At 37.9% G+C, this 20,571-nt stretch overlaps 4 protein-coding genes across 5 annotated transcripts; 2 read left to right on the top strand and 2 right to left on the bottom strand.

Moving 5' to 3' along the window:
• Positions 1–427: 427 nt before the first annotated feature.
• Positions 428–3,730, top strand: LOC135587355 (large ribosomal subunit protein eL18x-like). Its single transcript, XM_065078653.1, has 5 exons — positions 428–553; positions 645–734; positions 842–970; positions 1,060–1,242; positions 3,415–3,730. Exons 1-5 carry the CDS (start codon positions 443–445, stop codon positions 3,571–3,573), a joined length of 672 nt encoding a protein of 223 aa, XP_064934725.1. The 5' UTR covers positions 428–442; the 3' UTR covers positions 3,574–3,730.
• Positions 3,731–4,151: 421 nt separating this feature from the next.
• LOC103993357 (uncharacterized) lies at positions 4,152–7,243 on the bottom strand. Its single transcript, XM_009413387.3, has 4 exons — positions 6,887–7,243; positions 6,615–6,797; positions 5,219–5,460; positions 4,152–4,559 (listed from the first exon to the last, which is right to left on the bottom strand). The coding sequence occupies exons 1-4, from the start codon at positions 7,172–7,174 to the stop codon at positions 4,313–4,315; spliced, it is 960 nt and encodes a 319-aa protein (XP_009411662.2). The 5' UTR covers positions 7,175–7,243; the 3' UTR covers positions 4,152–4,312.
• A 6,731-nt stretch (positions 7,244–13,974) lies between these two features.
• On the top strand, positions 13,975–15,767 carry LOC135582819 (pectinesterase-like). Of its 2 annotated transcripts, XM_065078652.1 has the most exons (3): positions 13,975–14,600; positions 14,688–14,989; positions 15,055–15,767. In XM_065078652.1, exons 1-3 carry the CDS (start codon positions 13,987–13,989, stop codon positions 15,765–15,767), a joined length of 1,629 nt encoding a protein of 542 aa, XP_064934724.1. In that variant the 5' UTR covers positions 13,975–13,986. The 2 variants fall into 2 exon arrangements, with proteins under 2 accessions (XP_064934724.1, XP_064934723.1); XM_065078651.1 differs by having other exon boundaries at positions 13,975–14,989.
• Positions 15,768–18,302: 2,535 nt separating this feature from the next.
• LOC135588948 (RING-H2 finger protein ATL5-like) lies at positions 18,303–19,035 on the bottom strand. Its single transcript, XM_065081280.1, has one exon. It carries the CDS (start codon positions 18,895–18,897, stop codon positions 18,451–18,453), a length of 447 nt encoding a protein of 148 aa, XP_064937352.1. The 5' UTR covers positions 18,898–19,035; the 3' UTR covers positions 18,303–18,450.
• Between the last annotated feature and the right edge of the window lie 1,536 nt (positions 19,036–20,571).

Consider the following 20,571-nt stretch of genomic DNA (forward strand, 5'->3'; position numbering starts at 1 on the left):
ACTGCGAATTCTATTTGCGGCACGTAATCTTGTATAATTCTAGAGGGCAAATTGAGCTTATGGAATCATAAGATGCACAAAAAAGGTTTTAGCTGAATAGAGATGGAATAAAGTCGATGAAGATGGATCACATCCCATCCTCGAATCTACTGCGCCCATTCTTTCTTCCCTTGCCTCCTGCCAAACTATATTATACTTCTAAAAATATATAATATTTTATTATTATAAATCTAATCAAAATAAAAAAAAATATTATTTTTATTAAAAAAATCAAATACAATTGTTATTTAGGAGAAATGTGAGGGGCGTTCTCGGAATTCTAACTATAACAGCAGGTTGATCCTCACGCCCCATCATGTTCAACCATCCAACGGTTGAGATCTCACCATCGAAATCCAATGCTCAAGATTTGACAATAAGTTTCCCCTGGTAACCCAAATCAATGGTGCTGTATAAATACCCTCGAAGCATTTCCACCCGCTGGGAATCAGAGCGCCAAAACCCTAGAACCGAAGCGCCGCTAGGAGGAGCCGAGGAACAGCGAGGGGCAATGGTGATCGCATCTCGAACACTCTTTCTCGATTCTTAGCCCTGGTTCTCCCCTGTGCTCTCATTCGGGATTCTCTCTCCTTGGTCCATTTCAGGGTATCGATATCGTCGCCGGCGGCCGGAGCAAGAAGGCGAGGCGCACTGCCCCGAGGTCCGACGATGTCTACCTCAAACTTCTCGTCAAGGTTAAACTGGCTTGCACTGGTTGATTTCGGTTTTTCTGAGCGCTCTCTTACTGGCTCTCACATCAGATCTGACGATGGATTCGTTTCTGTTCTCTCTGTTGGATCAGCTCTATAGGTTCTTGGTGCGGAGGACGGGGAGCAAGTTCAATGCGGTGATACTTAAGAGGTTTTTTATGAGCAAGATCAACAGGCCCCCGATCTCCCTCAAGAGGCTCATCACTTTCATGAATGGGAAGGTTGGACCTTTCATTGCCTCTAGTTCTTCTCTGTAGAGATTCCGAGATTCGTGACTTGCAATCGTCCTGATTGATTTGATCTCGACCAGGATAATAAGATTGCTGTGATCGTTGGGACCGTGACCGACGATAAGAGAGTTTATGAGGTTCCGGCGCTCAAGGTGACGGCTCTGAGGTTTACGGAGACAGCGAGGGCTAGGATTATCAAGGCTGGTGGGGAATGCTTGACTTTTGATCAGCTTGCTCTTCGGGCGCCTCTTGGGCAGAACACGGTATACTTTTTCCTCACTTCTGTTTTCTTCTGTCTTGTTTTTCACGCCATATTATAAGCCTATTCTCTTACTATTTCCATTCTGTGAAGTTAGAGGAGTGGTTTTGATGATTTTAGATATGCTACATAGTTGCAAATGAACTAGTCCCTGGTGAGTTGCTGAAGAAACTAAATTGTAGTCCGGAAAAATCTATAGAAATGTTGGAGACTTACCTTTGATTAATTTACTTACATGTACACTCGTAATTGTTAATTTACTTCTGATTCCCTAGATGTTTTTCGATTGAAGGAACTTTATTATGTCTATATCAGATGCTCGTGTGGTCCCTCTTATTATTCTTGTTTTCTCTCTTTTCTCTTTCTGATCTCTCCACTCACAAATTGTTTGTATTTTCTTGGTGAAGAAAATAATCTACCCTGAATTGGTTGTTTTTTTATTTTGGTCATCCATTTTCTTATTCCTTTTTTTCCTAAAATTAAAAAAAGCTTTATTTCTACCCTTGTACAAGCCGTGTTTTGTTTGATTGTATGAGATTGACTCCCTAATTGATGATTCTTGAAGCTTGTTCCTCACAAGTGATGCTTATTGCTGTGTGAGACTTCATATCTGATTGGACAGCCCGCACATTTAGATCAGATGGTTGTATTTATAATTAGTTGAGTGTTGTATGCTGAACCAATGAGAACTTCTGTGGAAATACAAAGTGGCTCATGTAATGAAGAAGAGTGTGACTGTTGTTGGGATGCCTTGATCCATTTTACAGCTATAATGCCATGTAACAGAACCTTCAGAATCTTGCAGTAAATTTGTCCTCCTTTCTCCTGATTTTTTCTCTTGATTGCAGATCCAGCTACTTCTTAGCAGAGTGAGGATAACTTCTAAATTGCAACTCAAATTATGCATTTCTTCGTTTTCTATCTTCTCTTGATTTCTTACAGTATTCATCCCACTATATTATTGTATTTATTTTTGATGCGCTCTTATGATATTTATCAATTTGTTAGTCACTTATTTCTTTGATTGATCTGTGAAATTTAAGGCCATCCTTATTTGGGTATAGAAGCCAATTTATTGATTATTGTAAAACAAGTGCATAGCTAAGGTGATTTTCATGTAGAGATATTAGATAGCTGGTAGTGGGTGATCAGGTGAAGCTGATCACTAATGTAATACCATAGCACACACTATCAAAAAATGTTTATTAGACTAGTTTATGAAGTTGAGCCATACTATATCAAATATCAAAATGTAACATGATGTGATAAGTGTATTAAGTTAATGTGGTACAAAATATCTAAATATTGAAACATAATATAGTCATACACAACCCAGATAAAATCAAAATGACAAGATATGATGATCATTCACAGTTTATTATCATCCAAAAGTGGGAAACTAGATCCTAGAGGCCAACGTTTTCATGGATAATAAAGAGAGATGATTAATGAGAACTGGATAATGGTTATCTCATTTGTCATGTTCTGCAACAGGAGCGAGAAATTGATATATAGGGTTCAATAGAGGCAGAAAGATAGAATGAGAAAGAGAAAATTGAGATAGAAAGATCAGAGGAGTATTAAGTGATGAGTGTACAAACAATCATAATTGGCTAGGTAGAACACTGTGGATGTTTTGGAGATGTTGTTTTTATTTCTAAATTTTTATTGAAATGAGCTTTTGCTGACTAAAGCTTTCAATAATATGTGATTGTTATTGGCAAAATACACAAAAAAGAAACATGTTGGTTCTTATTTTTAAAGATCTGTTTAGAAAATAAAATGGATTGTAAGGATGGCTTTAGTTTTAGGTTTTCTTTCATACCCTGTCCACTAGCGTATTTTTCACATGATTATGTTATCCTGCTAGCAGGTAGAATGGTTCTGAATTAGTGCATTAAATTCTTAATGACAAACTAAAGATATTATGACTGTCTTGATGTGTATGCAGACAGTTTCTCATTTATGCTACATTTTAAAATTCTAATATCTTCTAGTGTGTTTTTTGAACTTTGTCTACATAGCTATAATTTTTTTGGATTTACGATGACTTGGCTCGATTGAATTTGTTAATTTTATCCCAGCATTCTGCAAAATTTCTTGCCTTTGCCTTAATTGTGTAAATCCTTTTGATTTACTATGACAGTTTCTCATGTATGCTTAATTTAACAAACAGGTACTCCTTAGGGGTCCAAAGAATGCCAGGGAAGCTGTGAAGCACTTTGGTAAAGCACCTGGAGTTCCACACAGCAACACCAAGCCTTATGTCCGATCCAAGGGAAGGAAATTTGAAAGGGCTAGAGGAAGGAGGAACAGCAGGGGATTTAGGGTTTAAGCCGCCTCATATCATATTCTAATTACTTTATGAGAACTAAATGGTACTGTTGTGGCATTAAGGATTTCCTGTCATCATTGCTGTTTTGCTTTTGTTTCGATTTTGTCAAGGAAACAAGGATTGTTTAGTTCATTTGAGAATTTTATTTTTAATTTGACATGCATGAGTTTAATCTATTTGTTGCCAAAGCTCTGATCGGAAAACTAGGCATCACCGCATCCACCCCAATGAACTTGCCATATTATCCTTTTGAAGCGAGCATAAACGAAGGTTAATGCAACGACGTCACTATGGGAGCCATCAGCAACATTCTTAAGGGTCTCCTTCTCTTAAAGACAACAAAGGCATCAACGAGGACAAACCAAGAGTCAAGGAGAAGGACAATAAAGGCAGAGTGACGAGATATTTAGGATATTAAAAAATACACCAAATGATAAAATTAAAAGCTGAGAGCACTTACTGAAAAATATTATATATATATATTTTCTGAAAAATCTCCTAAATTACAAGTTAGATGTCAAAAAGCGAGCTACTTCCAATGACAAACATTCCCGATGCCAACAATAACAACTACTCAGTGCAGAGGAAACTCTTGGTATTGAAAACACTGGCTAAGCAAAATTTATATAATCATTACATAAGTTTTACTTTCTAATTTAAACACCACGAGAGCATTTATTTATGATACTAAAGTTAAAGAGCTTGCTAACAGAGGTGCAGAAAGTATTTATATGAAGGACTAGAACTTCTTAATGAACTCGTATATGTGATCAGAAATATCATGGGGCCTCTCCTGGTTGATGAAGTGGCCTACTCCTTCCATCACAACAACATCTTGAAGAAATGGAACCAGTTTCTTGAAACCACCCTTGTGTATGTAGTCTTGGACACCTGGCGAATGGTATGTCAAGTCAAGATCCCCAACAATAAACTTCACAGGTACCTTTATTTGGGCCCCAGTCCAAGGTGCTGTGAGCTCCCAGTTCCTATAATCATTTTTATAATAAGTAAATGAACGGAGAAATATAAAGATGAAACTTGTGTGTTGACTTGCAAAATTGAATATTTGGTCAATGAAGTTTAATGATCCTGCTGAATTCTATAATCATGAGATCCTCTTTAACATTATATATTAGAATACTTGGAACTATTTTGATCTTGCATTTTTTTTTTTTTACATCTTTCTGATATAATTCATAATATTTCTGGTAGACAATAAATTTCCCTAATTTAAAAAAAAACAAGGACAAAAGACTTCGACATACGAGGCAATCGTAAAAGGTGTAAAGTCAGATGGAACACAAAATGTTTAGCAACCATTAGACCACTTGGTTTTCACTCGAACAATCCATCCTGTATGCTTGAACATCTTTGATACTCGACAAAAATTACTATTTGTTCATTTGTAGGTCTCACAGAATGCAGATAGATAACCATGAACTTGAGATTTTCAAATCTAAACCAAATATATCATCATTAGAAATAAAATTAATGAATCTTTTCTGGTTTATTTAACCATGGAAGATGCTAATCTTGATTAAGTAGTTAGATCAAAGGCAACAGCTAAATAAATTAATCTATAATGCAAGTAAAATAGCTCATATAAATAATCAATGCTTAGCAAGATACATCTAAATAAACTTACAAGTCCAAGCACCGATAGTAGTTCAATCCTCCGGTAAAGCCTGACTTCTCAAATTTGCTAGCAAAATAGTTTATATCTTCTTCTGACAACCATGTAGGCAAGGCAATAGGAGTTTCAAGAGTACCATCAAATCCTTTCTCCTTAGGTACAATAATGGGTTCTGGCTTGCGATATGTTAAGAACTTTTTAATCAACAAACTAGTCTCAATCTGTGCAAATTCAGCTTCTGTTGCCCCATGTTCCTAATACATCATCATGAAAGTATAATGTAAGAGATGAAGAACAAGATTAAGAAATAGAACTGATGCATTCTCACTCTTTCGAGTAAGAAGTTACATCACCTAACTATAATTTAGACGCATGAACTGTCTATTTATGGAACTATGCTAGAAATGACACCCACAATCCCGAGCTACAACTAGGGATGGCGATGTGTTGGTTTCTGATTGTTCTCGGTTGAGATTTATGGAGAATATAACTCTGTACACAAAATCTGAACCTAACTCACCAATAAATGTGTAAGCCAGCCCAACTCAAATTACTTGTGTCTCAGCAAATGCATAATGTGGTTAAGCATTTTTTAACCAGCTTTTCAGAAATTTCCTAGGATGTAAGAGGAATGGTAACTTGTCCTATATATAGCAAATAACTCAAGTTATTTGTCACCAAATTGGGTAGATTGAATTGATGCAACAAACGGGTAACAATAACGATGGGGGAAGCCATCCATCTTTATATCATCATTGCCTATACGTTTAGGAATCATCCATGTATAAAAGAAACACGAAGATGTGTTCTGAATTTTGCAATATTAATATACTTTAGTTTTTGCTTATCCCAAATCTGACTCTTCGTTGCTAGACAGCAAAAAAATACATATCAAAGTTTTCTTAGGGCTAGAACCATTGGAATTAAACTTACCAAACCATTCGAAAAATAAAGGAGAAATTTTCATAAAAACAATAGGGTATTAAAAACCAATAAAAATATCAATAATCCTGGTTTGAGTTTCAAAAAAATTTCATGCTTATAACTTATTTATCTTTGATCATACAAAACATGCAATCTCCAGTATGTAAGAAAAATCATGGATTCATAGCACCACTATAGTAGGGAGAGGCAGGTCGGTGGTCGGGAGTGGAGCTCACGTGATCTCCACTGCTTGTCCAATCGCCAAAGTGGTGGCCGAGATGGGTAAAACGTGAAACTGGCAGGTCCCAATGTTAGGACATATATACCAAGTTTCAAGATTACCAAACCTCCATCACAACTCAGTGCAGGATTAGGTGAAAACCACCAAGCTGATCAGTGGAGTTGATCCAACATTAATTGCGACCGAATCTTGAATGGTCATTTGATCAAACAGGTACTGGGCAGGACACAATAAATTAGCTACCTGGAAGCGGCACATATAGTGGTCGTCCCCAAAGATGGCCCTCAACGAGTCCAACGTCCTGCGGTGAGGGTTCCGAGGGCTAAACGGCACGCTCAAGTTCACCAGCGCCTTCACCTTGTCCGGCCGCAACATGCAGAGCCACCACGCCACGGCCGCGCCCCAATCGTGCCCCACCACAAACACCTGTGCCAATCAGTCCTCCAAATCACGATACAGGTACACATATAGGAATCGGAAAGGGAATCATCATCGCCATCTGGGAAGCAGGTTACTTGGTCCTGGCCGAGGGCGTGGATGAGGGCGACGAGGTCGCCGACGAGGTGGAGTATGGTGTAGGCGGAGGCGGAGGGAGGGGCGTCGGAGTCGCCGTAGCCGCGGAGGTCGGGGGCGACGGCGCGGTAGCCGCGGGCGGCGAGGGAGGCGATCTGGTGGCGCCAGGAATACCAGAGCTCGGGGAAGCCGTGGACGAAGAGGACGACGGGGCCGTCGCCCTTCTCGGCCACGTGCATGTTGATGCCGTTCACGTGCAGCTTCCGGTGGCTGATCCCTTCCATTCCCATCTCCCTCCCCCTCTCTCGCAAGCTCTTTTGGTGAGACACAAAAGAAAAATGAAGCAAGAGTCTAATGACGTCAACTTTCTTGGCAACTATACCTTATCGCACCTTCTTGTCTTTACCCACTATTGAACCTGCCATCTTATTAGAAGGGTACAATAATTGAGTAGAATTACCTGTCTATAAATAAACATCCAATTAAATTACTGTTAAGTTTGTGGCGCAATTTTCTATTGGACAGTAAAAATTATTTACTGTGGTCTTTTAACTTTACACTTCAGTATGTTGTAGGAAAAAAAATCTGAAAAATGAATTTTCCAAGCTTTTAATTTTATTTTATTATGAATGACTAATATATATATGTATATGTATATGTATATATATGTATGTATATATATATATATATATGTATATATATACATATATATACATATATATATATATATATATATCTATATATATGTATATGTATGTATATATATGTATATGTATGTATACATATATATATATATACATATATATATATATATATATATACATACATATATATATATATACATATATATATATATACATATATATATATATACATATATATATATGTATACATATATATATATATGTATACATATATATATATATGTATACATATATATATATGTATATATATATATATATGTATATATATATATATATATATATATATATATATAGAGAGAGAGAGAGAGAGAGAGAGAGAGAGAGAGAGAACTCAATTGATATAGAATCCTATATAATTCCATTTATGATTTATGGAAACATTTACCCAAAAAAAAAAAGGAATTAGAGCAAAGCTTGACTTAAATACAATTATTAGTAATTAGTTTCATACTCATATATGGTCTACTTATATAAATTGTAACATTTGATTTAGATCATTCAACTCGTATGAATTAAGAGAGATTTCTTTGAAAATTAGGTATTTTTCAAATGATTCCTTTCTACGTTCAGATGATAAAAAAGTTTTTGGTGGATTTATTATGGCACTCATAAGATGTTTTAACAAAAATATATGAGTAAATGTTCATTTTAGTCTATGTGGTTTTAATTTACTCATGTTTAAAATAATTTTTATATTCTTAAAAACATAATATATAAGTACATTTCGTCAAATTTGAGTTAATATACATTAGACTCTATATGACATGTTAACTCATAATAAATTATTAATATAATAATATATAATTAAGGATTAAGGTCTATTTTAGCTCTTATAGTTTTGGTCATGGACCTTTTAAACCCTTATGACTCACTCGTATCTAAAATGACCCATATATTTTTAAAAATATAACATATAAGCTCTTCCTATAAAGTCTAAGTTAACAAATGTCAGAATCTACTTACATGACATGTTAACTCACAATAAATTATTAATATAATAACATATATAATTTATATTTTTTTAAAAAACTGAGTCCTCTATCAATGGCAGGAGGAGGCATCATCGTGAAAGTGATTACTAGTAGCAGCACCGAGTTGTTGCTACTTAGCAGGGCATCGTACGCACGTAGTCTTTTCCACACTAACGATGTGTAATTATATTAATAGTTTATTATAAATTAGTATATCATGTAAGTAAGCTTTAATGTATATTAACTCATATACGAGAAGAGCTTATATGCTATGTTTTAAAAAATGTAGATGTTATTTTACACAAGAGTAAACAATAAAGGCTTAAGATAACCATGATCAAAATCATAAGGATTAAAATAAACCTTAATCATAAATTACATATGTCATTATATTAATGATTTATTGTGAGTCAGTATGTCACGTAAACAAACTCTAACATATGTTAACTTAGACTTGACGGGAGGACAATATATGTTATGTTTTTAAAAATATAAAAATTATTTTAGACACGAGTAACTTATAAAGACTTAAGACATTCATAATCAAAATCATAGAATTAAAATGAACTTTAATCCAAAAATTTATCATGTAGTAAAAGATAATGTTGATTCCAAAGTTCTTGAAGATAATAATAAAAATTGATGAACTTATAAGTTTTGGTATTGGAAGGTGGCGAGGACACGAGGGAGGCATCATTCTCGAATGGAATGGAACGACGATGGCCATGGTGAGTTGAGGCCTATACTTGCTTTCCAGCATGTTGCTCCATGGGTTCTCAATCGTCTTCGATTCCTTGCTGGTTGCCACAAGGTCCTCTTACTCCTCATTGATGTCATCGGTGCCACGAATTTTTGGAGCATGACCGTAGCCTTCCTATCGTGCCCATGGTCGATGAGGGAGTTGGGGGTCTCAGGAAGGAGCATTGAGCTTACAGTGACGACGGCGGTTGGCACAGCGACGAGCGCCAAACTAACACACCAACCCCGCCCATCCTTGAACCAGTGGCATAGTCGAATGAGATTGGCCACAACGATGCCGATGGTGATCATGAGTTGGAAGCCAATGTTAAGCATTCCTTGGAGACAAGCAGGTGTCGTTTTAGAGAGGTAAACTAGTACTGACTGCAAAGGTACGCACAACAAGATACAGGGCATTTGTCGATCAAGGGATCTGTCAACAATACTGCAAAGGTTGGTGCTCCTATCTTCCTTCTCCGAAAATAGCTTGAGCAAGAAGCAGTATATGGGTCTATACAAAATTAATATAAATCTTAAGTTTATAATAATTTTATAATTAAATATTAAAATAAATATATGGTTTCATAAATTTTTTTAAATTATATATACTTATATCTTATAATCACTTCATATTCTTAATTTTTATAGAGAGATAGCTTATTATCTTTATAGATGGTTATCTAAGATCTCTTTATATCTATATAAATGAAGTCGAGAAATAATTAGATAAAAAAAATTAAAAATTATTAAATCTGATAAGTGTGATAAATTATATGATAGTTATGATAAACCTAATCATAATTTTGATTCTTTTACTAGATTACCTGAAAATAGTAAATCAGTGAAAATAAAATATCTTAAAATTTAATTTTAATATTAAGGAAACATAAATTGATATTCATTTATCATTTTATATTTGAGAGATTGTTATTCCTCGTATCACTAAATGATTTGATAAAGGTGAATAACAAAATAACATTACTGAATTCTCATATCAGATTAATATCGTTGTTGATCACAATCAATAATTTCAGAATATTTCAAATGAAAAAGAGATATATCATTTTTAATTATTGTATGATATATCTATAAGAAATATATTATGATAAAAAAGTTAAAAGAATCTCTCATTGTTTTCATAAGTTATAGAAAATAATGATTCTGAAAAGTGATATAATACAATAAAAACAATATTAAAATCAATGGGCCAAAATAATGCTTGAGAATTTATCGAATTACCCAATAATTATAAAAAATATATATATTATATAAACATAACTCAAAGGACAATATTGAATAATATAAAAGTCAAACTTATGATTAATGATTTTACTCATAAATAATACATCTGAGATTTTTTAATTTTTTAAATAAAATCGTTAAGAATCATCATTGCATTAGTAGCTCATTATTATTTTGAGTTATAATATATAAATGTGAAAATAAGTTTTCTAAATAGGGATCTAGATTTATATAGGTTAACCTAAACGAATTAGAGAAAATTAAAGAAATACAAAATTTTGTATGTAAATTTAGAAAATCTATTTATAATCTTAAACAATCTTCCAAATAATGGTAAAATATTTATTGAACTATATGACTAGTATTGCTAGTCAAACTTAATATGGTATTATTATATTTATTGAACTTATTAGCTTGTTTTATAAAATTCATGCATATGTGTAAAATATTTTTAAAGTTTTAGAATCTGATTAAATAAAAAATTAAAATAAAATTTTTATTTATTTTTTTTAATTTTTAATTTTTTTTATATATTACGAATCGATGTGTCAAGTGAGAAAATATTAGATTATATGATCATATATAATTATATAAGATATATTATATATATATAAGTAGATTTTGATTATAGTTATTGATAAATTGAAAGGAAATCTAATTATGAAAGGATTTCTTAGGATATAATCTTGATACGAGAGATTATCATAGTTACTTATCATATATCATCTGCTTTCACCTATAAAAGGACAATATCTCGATACATAATACACAAATAAGAGGAGACGAGAATGCATGATATTATTGAGATATTATAGATTTTCTCTCATCTCCCATTAGTCACGTTAATCAATCAATAAAAGATTATAAATCTTTTTTATCTCTTCTTTGCCTCTAATCCATCGCTTATAGTAATCCTACGAAGGATGAAACAAAGGAGAAAACGAGTACAATTCTCTTTGTAAACTGATATCGTTATGGCTTTCGAATTCGATGATGGTGCACTTGTCAATCAAATAAAAATTTTATGAATAAAATCAAAACGTACATATCGTAAATTTAATATATTATTATTAAATTTTATATTTTAAATATTAAAACTTTTTACATAATAATAATAATAATAATATAAATTTGGTTTTTATGCTAACACTCTCGTCTTTCATTCTTTCTCCCTGTAATAAACCGACGAAAAGAGCTCGAGCAGGAAGGAGTCGATGGACGTGACACTCCCCGAAATCAAACCACGAGTACTTTCCCCAATTATCTGTTGATGTTATATTTTGGAATTGGTGGTAAAATAGATGAGAGTGATGCTAACGAGGAATGTTAGCCGAAGATGAGGCCGCCGGAGTAGGCCACGAAGCAGGCAAGGAACTCATCTTTCCGAGACACTCCTTGCCGCCACCGCCATTGCTTATTACTGCACGTCCCGCCATTGCAGCGGATAGCAGAAGAGAAGGAGGAAGAAGAAGAGAGGCTTTGGTTTTGGAGGGAACAACAGAATCTTGAGAATCTATACGGAAATGTGGTCGGAAACATGTGTCATTGTGTTACCAATCGATCTCAATGAGCTGGAGTAACAAGTCGTATGCTGATACTTTTAGTAGCGCCAACGCTGTCATTTGCTTTCTATTATGTCAGATCTTCTCACTTATCCGTTAATCATTCCTTAGATTTTGCTAGCGGGTAAGAAAATATTGGTCTACTGCTACAGATTGCGGTGTCTGACCGATTCCAACGAAGCATTATTTTGCCGGGCGAAGCCAGGTGGATTGATGGATTAGGAGCCATAAGCTCTGCTGCGTTTTTGCCATGCCAAACTCTGCAAACATATCTTCGGAGAGCATTAAACTAATCTGGAGTTCTTGTCGTTCTTCTTTGGCTGCTAACAATCTCGTCTCTTTGGATTATTTACAGAGATGAGAGATGTCCGCTGACTGTATCATCTACAGGGAAGTGCGGTCTGCGACGTGTGTCGTAGTGATTCGAATTGATCTCGACGAGATGGCGTCGAAGTTGTATGCTGTCATTTGCATTTTGTCCTCTCAGAACTTACTGCTCGACCCCTTAATCCTTTTCTAGATTCTGACGTGGCGTCAAAAATGGTCAACTGTGACAGTTCCAAGTTTGTATTTTGCCGGGGTGAAGCGAGCTTGATTGATTGATGTGTAAGAAGATTAACCTGCTCCATGTTATTAGTGAACTCATTAAAAGATGTCATCGAGGGGAGCTTCGAACTTGTCCTTGGAAAGAAAGATATCACCATCCACTTGCAGAGATGATGAACTAAACAACGAAAACCATCTTTTCATGAGCTTTACAGACGTTGATACCAGAATCACCTCATTTCTTGATATCTAAAACTTATATCCTGATCAAAGCAATGGAATCAGTGCACAGATTCTTGAGGTCAAATCAAATATCTGATCCCATCAGTCAAATATTACCTTCTAAATCAAAAGCTTTCTACCTGATAAGTAGATGAGATTTCCCTAACTGTTGAGGAAATCTCTCTACTCTGTTGAGGGAAATCCTCTAACCCGTTGAGGAAACTTCTCCTTCTAACCTGTATATAAAGACGGAGGATATGTCAATAACATTCAACTTCTTCTTCTACAACTCATTTATCTCTTTATTTTAACATGGTATCAGAGCCAACGATGCCACACATCAACTGGAGCCGCAACAGAAGAATGAACAGTGGGCTGGGTCATTCGAGAGGCTGACGGCCATTCATAAATGTTGTCTTTATTCGGGCCTTGGACCAATGATGCCCCCGTGCTCAAATCCTTAACAAGAAATGAATCAGGAAAGAATTCAATGGAAGTATTGTTATGTTTGCAAAATTGAGAAACAGAAATGAGATTGCGTTTAATATGAGGGGCACTTACAAATGCCTTAGGAAATATTCCTAGGCCATAAAACACCACAAGAAGTACCACACACACCACAAGAAGTACAGCAGGCATCACAAGAAAACCATATGTTGAGGAAATCTCTCTACTCTGAGGGAAATCCTCTAACCCGTTGAGGAAACTTCTCCTTCTAACCTGTATATAAAGACGGAGGATATGTCAATAACATTCAACTTCTTCTTCTACAACTCATTTATCTCTTTATTTTAACACTACCAAACAATACCAGATTCAAGGCAAGTCCCTTTTCGTCTTGCCAAGTCATCATTCCTTCTTAACATCAACTTTTCGTTAGCCCTCGCCATTAAATCGCTCGTTCGCAGACAAACTACTTGACATGGTTTCCACCTTCTCTTGAACATGGTTGATTGATTTCTTAGGTCATTAATGTTGACCTATGTAGAAAGTTTGTTTGTCATCACAATGGAAAACGCAAAGAAGATGAAGACAACCAGATTTCCATTCACCATGAAGCCCCTCTCATCCCCTTATATATATACATGCATACTCGATGGCCCTCACCACTTTCATCATGGCTTCCGACGCCATTGCTTTCTTCCTCCTGAGTTCCTTCTTCCTCCTCAGTCCCGTTGTCTCCGTAGTTCCTCTGTTGGCCCCTGTCGACCCTTCCACCGCATGCAACTCGACGCTCGACCCCAAGTTCTGCAAGACGGTCCTTCCCCCACGAGGATCCAACAACCTGTACGAGTATGGCCGCTTCTCCGTCGCCAAGTCCCTCTCCAATGCCAGGAAGTTCCTCCATCTGATCAACCGATACCTCGCTCACAAGTCGAACCTGTCGCCGACTGCCTCGTTGGCCCTCCTCGACTGCCAGCTCCTGTCGGAGCTCAACATCGACATCCTCACCGCGGCTGAAACCACACTGAATGACACCGACAAGCTCCTCGACCACCAAGCCGACAAGGTGCACACCCTGCTGTCAGCTCTGGTCACCAACCAGCACACCTGCTCCGACGGCCTGCATGCGACGGAGTCGGCGTGGTCCATCAAGAACGGCCTCTCCATCCCTATGCACAATAGCACTAAGCTCTACGGCGTCTCCCTTGCACTCTTCAAGCGGGCCTGGGAGCCGCACAGGAAGAACAGGAACGTCAGCCACTCCAGAGTCCCACGTAGGAAGACACTGTTATTCCACGAAGTCGCCGTCGGCCGCGACGGCGAGCTACCGCTGAGGATGCCGGCCCAGAAAAGGGAGCTGTTCGAGAAGTGGAGCGGGCGGGGGCTCCTTCAGGCGACCGACGCCGTCCTGGTAAACGACGTCGTGCGGGTGAGCCAAGACGGCAGTGGGAACTTCGTGACGATCACAGACGCGGTCAAGTCGGCCCCCGTCGACCACGACGAAAACACCGGCTACCACTTGATATACGTCGCCGCCGGGGTTTACGAAGAGTACGTCGTCATCCCCAAGCATAAGAAACACTTGATGATGATCGGCGATGGGATCAACCAGACGGTGATCACCGGCAACCATAGCGTCGGTGATGGCTGGACTACCTTCACCTCCTCGACCTTTGGTACGTGACCGCTTGGTTACCATTCCCAAGATATGCTTTACCTGACACAAGTCTTTCACCTGTAGTCGCCCTCGGACATGGATTCGTGGCGATCAACATAACCTTCCGAAACGCGGCCGGGCCGGCCAAGTACCAAGCGGTCGCTGTCCTGAACAACGCAGATATGTCCACCTTCTACAGATGCAGCTTCGAGGGCTACCAAGACACGCTCTACACCCACTCCATGAGGCAGTTCTACAGGGAGTGCGACATCTACGGCACAGTGGACTACATATTCGGCAACGCAGCGGTGGTGTTCCAGAACTGCAACGTCTACTCCCGGTTGCCCCTCCCTGGCCAGATCAACACCATCACCGCGCAAGGCCGGACCGACCCGAACCAGAACACCGGCACGTCGATGCAGTCCTGCAACTTCCTCGACGCAGCTGATCTGGCCGCCACGGCCCTCTGCCTGGAATCACAGGAGTCGCCAATGACGTACCTCGGCCGACCGTGGAAGCCTTACTCGAGGACCGTGGTCATGCAATCTTACATGGATTCGCTGATCGAGCCTGCAGGTTGGGTGCAATGGAACAGCGATGACCTCGCACTGAACACGTTGTACTACGCAGAGTACAACAACAGCGGTCCCGGTTCCGGCACGGCCGGCCGCGTCGACTGGCCAGGATACCTTGTGATCGGCGCCAACGACGCCATCAATTTTACTGTCAGCAACTTCATTTCGGGGGATCAATGGCTGCCGATGGCTGGAGTGCCTCATGACAGTGGATTGGTCTGATCGACCAATGTCAACAATCGTCTTCTACGTGGATACATGTCATAGTCTTGCAGTATTGTCTGCTTGTTGAATTTGTGTCTCAAATAAAATTATTATTGGGCGATTTACCATAAATAAATATCATTTTTACTTACGGAGCGCCCCCTTTATTATTATTATTATTATTATTATTATTATTATTATTATTATTATTATCTTTTTCATCATTTTATGGTCCTTATCAAGAAGAGAAGTCAAACCGAATCCAAAATAAAAAAAAAACAGAGAGTAGGATAACACAGAAGAAAAAGAGTAAAGGTAAACAAAATTAAATCTAAATTTTGATTATAAAAAAGGATTTATAGTCATGGAAATATCAAATCTGGGTCACTATGGCTCTAGAACAATATTTCATTTCATAGAGTTCAATTATTTCGATTTCCAAAAACAACCTCGATCGATTATCAATTTATTTATCAAAATATCCATAAATGAGTTATCTATTTATATTGTGAATTTAAACCATGTTTTAATTGGATTTTTATTTTTTTTATATTTTTGTTATTATTATCTAGAATAGTAACAAAATTTAGAAAAATAACTTATAACTCATCTAAAATATCAAATGTTGTGTTCTCTTTTTATTTTATTCACATTATGCCTTTTATTTTTTAAAAGATGAGATTATCCTCGATATTCCACTATGTTCATCCCTCATTCATCGTTGCCACAACACCCTTATCTGTTGCCTTTGTCCTTCCCCTCGTTGGCCTATAACCTCTAAGAATTCATTTATGGTTATGTCCTCTACTAGCTTCTTGTCTACTCCCTTTGCTTTCACATCTTTCGTCCAAACTTCGGTTGCCTTATCTTCTCTCCTATCTTTTCGTACAATAAATCTCATACCCATCATTCTATTTTTGGCATTTTCTTTCATCCCGGATTGACTATCTTGGACCTTTCCCCATCGCCATTCACTCATTTCTTCACTCAGCTCTTTCCTTTCTTCTCGCTCCTCCCATCATCATTCGATCCTTGGTCAATAATTATATTTTTTTTCTCCCATCATAATGTGTGGGGTAGGCCCGGTCACCTCCTTGCCCTCAATCTCATCTTCTATCTCAACACAATCGATGAGACTCATGATGGAGCGGAGGCGACAAAATCTCACGAGATAGAGACAGTCATATAAAGGCAATGAGACCTCACGATAAGGTGAAGAGGCAAATGTAAGCACAATTGGGTAACCAGTGGTCCTCCACATTTAAACTTTGTGCATTGTGATTGTATTACAAACTTCTTACAATCCCTCTTAGATATTTTAAGGAATTATACAGTAAAATAAAAGTGACTTAAAATGGGCATTAATCATCATATCTTAAATTCCCATATTAAAATATATTTATAAAATAAGTTTAGATATCAAGATTTTTCTGACATGAGGCAAACACATGTGCATTTTAATTTCATCTAAAAATAAATTAAGAACTTACGTACATCGATAACAAATAAAAATGAAAATCGTAAAAAGTTTAGTAAACTAGTTGTATCAATAATCTCCAATGAAATGTTTGAATCCCTCGCTAGTGCAATATTCTTAGTCATATAAAAATTATATATATAGTTCATGTAGATGCTTACTTTACGGGGCTTCTCAATCCAATCACAAGAAAACATGAAAAAGACGTAATTAAAAATAATAGACAAAATAAATCCAAGTAAAATAAGGAAGAGTACAAGAATTGGAGTTCTCTCTATATAAATCTCTATTAGAATATCTAACTACCGAAGTGATAGATATGATCATTAGCTTGTGAAAGTAGGTTGTATATGATAATACGAAAAGTAAAATGATAGAAACAAGAAAAACACTTTTTAATTAGTATCATATGAAAATCTATTTATATATGGTCAAACAGAGGATTTTTCAATTGAGTAGAAAGATTTTCTCGTACAAAATCTCTCTGTTATAAGTATATATTTCTTCGTCTTCTCGTGGATTCACGGGTTAATAAAATTATACTTAAAGTTATTAACAAATTTATGATAAGTATTGATAGTTCTTTTCTATATATGTATCTATTTATCAGAGTTGAAAACCTAAGATGACAAGTTTTGAAGATTCAGGATCAACAGAAGCATGTCAAAATTAGAAGTGTCACATCTCTCTAACTCTATTATTAGAAGATCGGTTTATGCATGAACAAAATATCTTTTATGGAACAATAAAATATTTTTCTTAAAATTTATATATTTCTAATATATATATATATATATATATATATATATATATTATAAAAGATAAAGAAGATAAAAGAAATTTGATCCCTCTTTTAATCTTTATTAATAATTACTCTAAAGACTCCTCAATTTCTTTCTTGATGATATCGCTATCTCTCATGAAATGGGGTCAATGAAGACTATAAATAAAGAGAGAGAAAGGAAAGTTAACCCTAATAATCTATTTGTTAATAGAATAAAATTATTTAATTTATTATTAATTAAAATTAAGGTATTACAATTCCTTTGGTTCAGCCAAATTTCATCGTATGGTCAGACTCCAACCTCAGGATTTTTTTTTTCTTTTGAGAAAACAAACCTCGAATTTAACAGAGGTGATGGATCCCATCATCACCGATTACAGTGATCGGCAAATAGAGGATGTCTATTTACAGCTGTATACAAGCGAGCAGAGTAGGAAAGATCAGACGGCAAGCTCTGGAGCTTCGGGGTCGACGGAGGCGCGGCAGACGGGGCAGTCGGAATGAGAAGTCAGCCACATGTCTATGCAATCCACATGGAAGCAGTGGAAGCACCTGGGGAGAAACCGCCCCTTCTCCCCCTCCTTGAAGTCCATCAGGCACACAGAGCAGCTCAGCTTCTTCTTCTGAGCCGTGGAGTAGACGAAGACCGGCAGCACCGAGAGGACATCTCGGGGGGCGGCGGCGGCGGCTCCCGCTGTCATGATCCCGCTGGCGTTAGGGGCCGCGGCTGCGATTGAGGCGACGGCTGCCGTGGTGGTGGTGATGGTGGAGGTTGCAGTCCGGTTGTCGGGCAAACCATCGCATACGGCTTTGAGGACGGACCAGGAGATGGAGAGAACTACGACCGTGCAGAAGATCCACAGGATGACGATGAGAAGACCAGGCATTAATCCTGGAGCAATACCATCCCCCTGTCGTCGTCTCCTTGTGAGTGAAGGGCTGGGAAGAGTAGGGGAGATTTATATGTCAGTGCAGGGAGAAGACGAGGCGTTGTTGGGGCTCTACATCGTGAATTTGCTACGAAGGTTCGTTGTGGTCAAGCTAAAGTGGGGCGCAAAGTCAACGTGGACTTATTCTTCGTTAGAGAACGATGACGGACGGCATCGTTTCCTTCGATCATCAGCACCTGCGTCAGCTGCAAATCGAAATTTCTACGTGCCTTGTGGCAGAGTTTTGTGCCGACGACAAACTAAGTTTTGTCCGCCAACTTGGGCTGCCTTCGCTCCTTTCGCGGTAAGTTAACGGAGGGTTCCCCCTTCTTCTTCTTCCTCCTCGTTGACCCCAAACTACCGGCCTCTAATGGCCGTCATTTATTGATTCCTCTCCGTAAATGCTCTCTCGCCAGGACCGCGTCAGATGCCAGCGCGTTGTACTCGTGTCGTACGCCCATTGAGAAATGAAGCTGGGGACCCCACGGATGGGGTCATGAGTTCCCGGCCTTATTGGTGGTTCGCTAACATGCCATGCCGACCATCGGACCGTTGGCACGTCAGATGAATGCGGTGGGCCGACGGGCACATCAACTCCATCGAGAGGTTGGTGAGGAGAAATGAATCCGACTGGACGTGGTTGCTCCCATCACGACCAAAGTTGGTGCAAAGATTTTGACGACCGAGAACATTTTTCTTTCTTGTTTAGAGTGATTGTTTTGATGATACATGTCATCGGCAGTGTTGTTCTGACTGTCATATCTCTACCTTCGACGGGATGTCTCCTGTGATCTGGAAAAGAATATGGGGCTCGACGAATCTCAGTTCTTATACCATCCAAATATAATTTACAGACCGATATGGACACGTTGTGCACGTCGAGAACGATGAGAATCGGAAACGGTGCCAGCAAATCTCATCGAGTCAATGGTCAAAATAAAGAAGTCATTGGAATGGATGCTTTCTGTCGTCAACATATATTGGATTTGCATGCTTTCCCAATCTAATGTAGGACTTGTCTGCATATTGCCTTGAACGTGGATCAGACGTGATTCCTTCGATCATTCGCCATTCCTCTGCACGCATCATTCTTTTGCCAAGAATCGCACTCGATGCCGGACATTCCGGTCAAAAAATGCTGGGTATCGTCGCCGCGTTAGAAACCATTCGATATCCAAAGCGGAGAGGACGTCCCGTCGACCATAATAGATACGTTTACAACTAAGTCGGTTGTCATGGTGGGACCTACACGTGTGTAGACCCCACACAAGAATGCATGGGGAACAACACCACCCTCGATGGTTTGCAGGGGTGTCCTGGGTGTGAATGAAGCTTGATGTTACGTCCTCAACTACCAGCCTGTTGATTGGGTCAAATTGTGTAGGGACCACATGTACGGTGCAATTGCCTCCATTCACTAACAGGTAAGCTGGCCGGGTAAGCAAACGAGGATCGGAAAATTGGCTTCATGTTGCTTCACACTCTTTTTGCCCTTTTCTCAATATTGCAATAGTTGTCTATGATTTCATTTTCTATCCGCCAAACATTTTTGTTGGATCAAACGTATGACGAAGGTGGCGTGTTGGATATTTCCATCAATTGATCATGTGATATAGTTCCAAACAACTATCA

Source organism: Musa acuminata, chromosome BXJ1-8, assembly GCF_036884655.1.
Source record: "Musa acuminata AAA Group cultivar baxijiao chromosome BXJ1-8, Cavendish_Baxijiao_AAA, whole genome shotgun sequence".
Taxonomy (NCBI): domain Eukaryota; kingdom Viridiplantae; phylum Streptophyta; class Magnoliopsida; order Zingiberales; family Musaceae; genus Musa; species Musa acuminata.

What these genes read in the sequence shown, in the direction of transcription:
- LOC135587355 (XM_065078653.1), top strand. Translation starts at nt 443, where the DNA reads ATGGTGCTGTATAAATACCCTCGAAGCATTTCCACCCGCTGGGAATCA. An exon ending in AGGAACAGCGAGGGGCAATG is followed by an intron (nt 554 to 644) that starts GTGATCGCATCT and finishes GGTCCATTTCAG; the next exon opens with GGTATCGATATCGTCGCCGG. An exon ending in ACCTCAAACTTCTCGTCAAG is followed by an intron (nt 735 to 841) that starts GTTAAACTGGCT and finishes CTGTTGGATCAG; the next exon opens with CTCTATAGGTTCTTGGTGCG.
- LOC103993357 (XM_009413387.3), bottom strand. Translation starts at nt 7,174, where the DNA reads ATGGGAATGGAAGGGATCAGCCACCGGAAGCTGCACGTGAACGGCATC. An exon ending in ACTATATGTGCCGCTTCCAG is followed by an intron (nt 5,461 to 6,614) that starts GTAGCTAATTTA and finishes ATGATGTATTAG; the next exon opens with GAACATGGGGCAACAGAAGC. An exon ending in TACTATCGGTGCTTGGACTT is followed by an intron (nt 4,560 to 5,218) that starts GTAAGTTTATTT and finishes AAATGATTATAG; the next exon opens with GAACTGGGAGCTCACAGCAC.
- LOC135582819 (XM_065078651.1), top strand. Translation starts at nt 13,987, where the DNA reads ATGGCTTCCGACGCCATTGCTTTCTTCCTCCTGAGTTCCTTCTTCCTC. An exon ending in CTTCACCTCCTCGACCTTTG is followed by an intron (nt 14,990 to 15,054) that starts GTACGTGACCGC and finishes TTTCACCTGTAG; the next exon opens with TCGCCCTCGGACATGGATTC.
- LOC135588948 (XM_065081280.1), bottom strand. Translation starts at nt 18,897, where the DNA reads ATGCCTGGTCTTCTCATCGTCATCCTGTGGATCTTCTGCACGGTCGTA.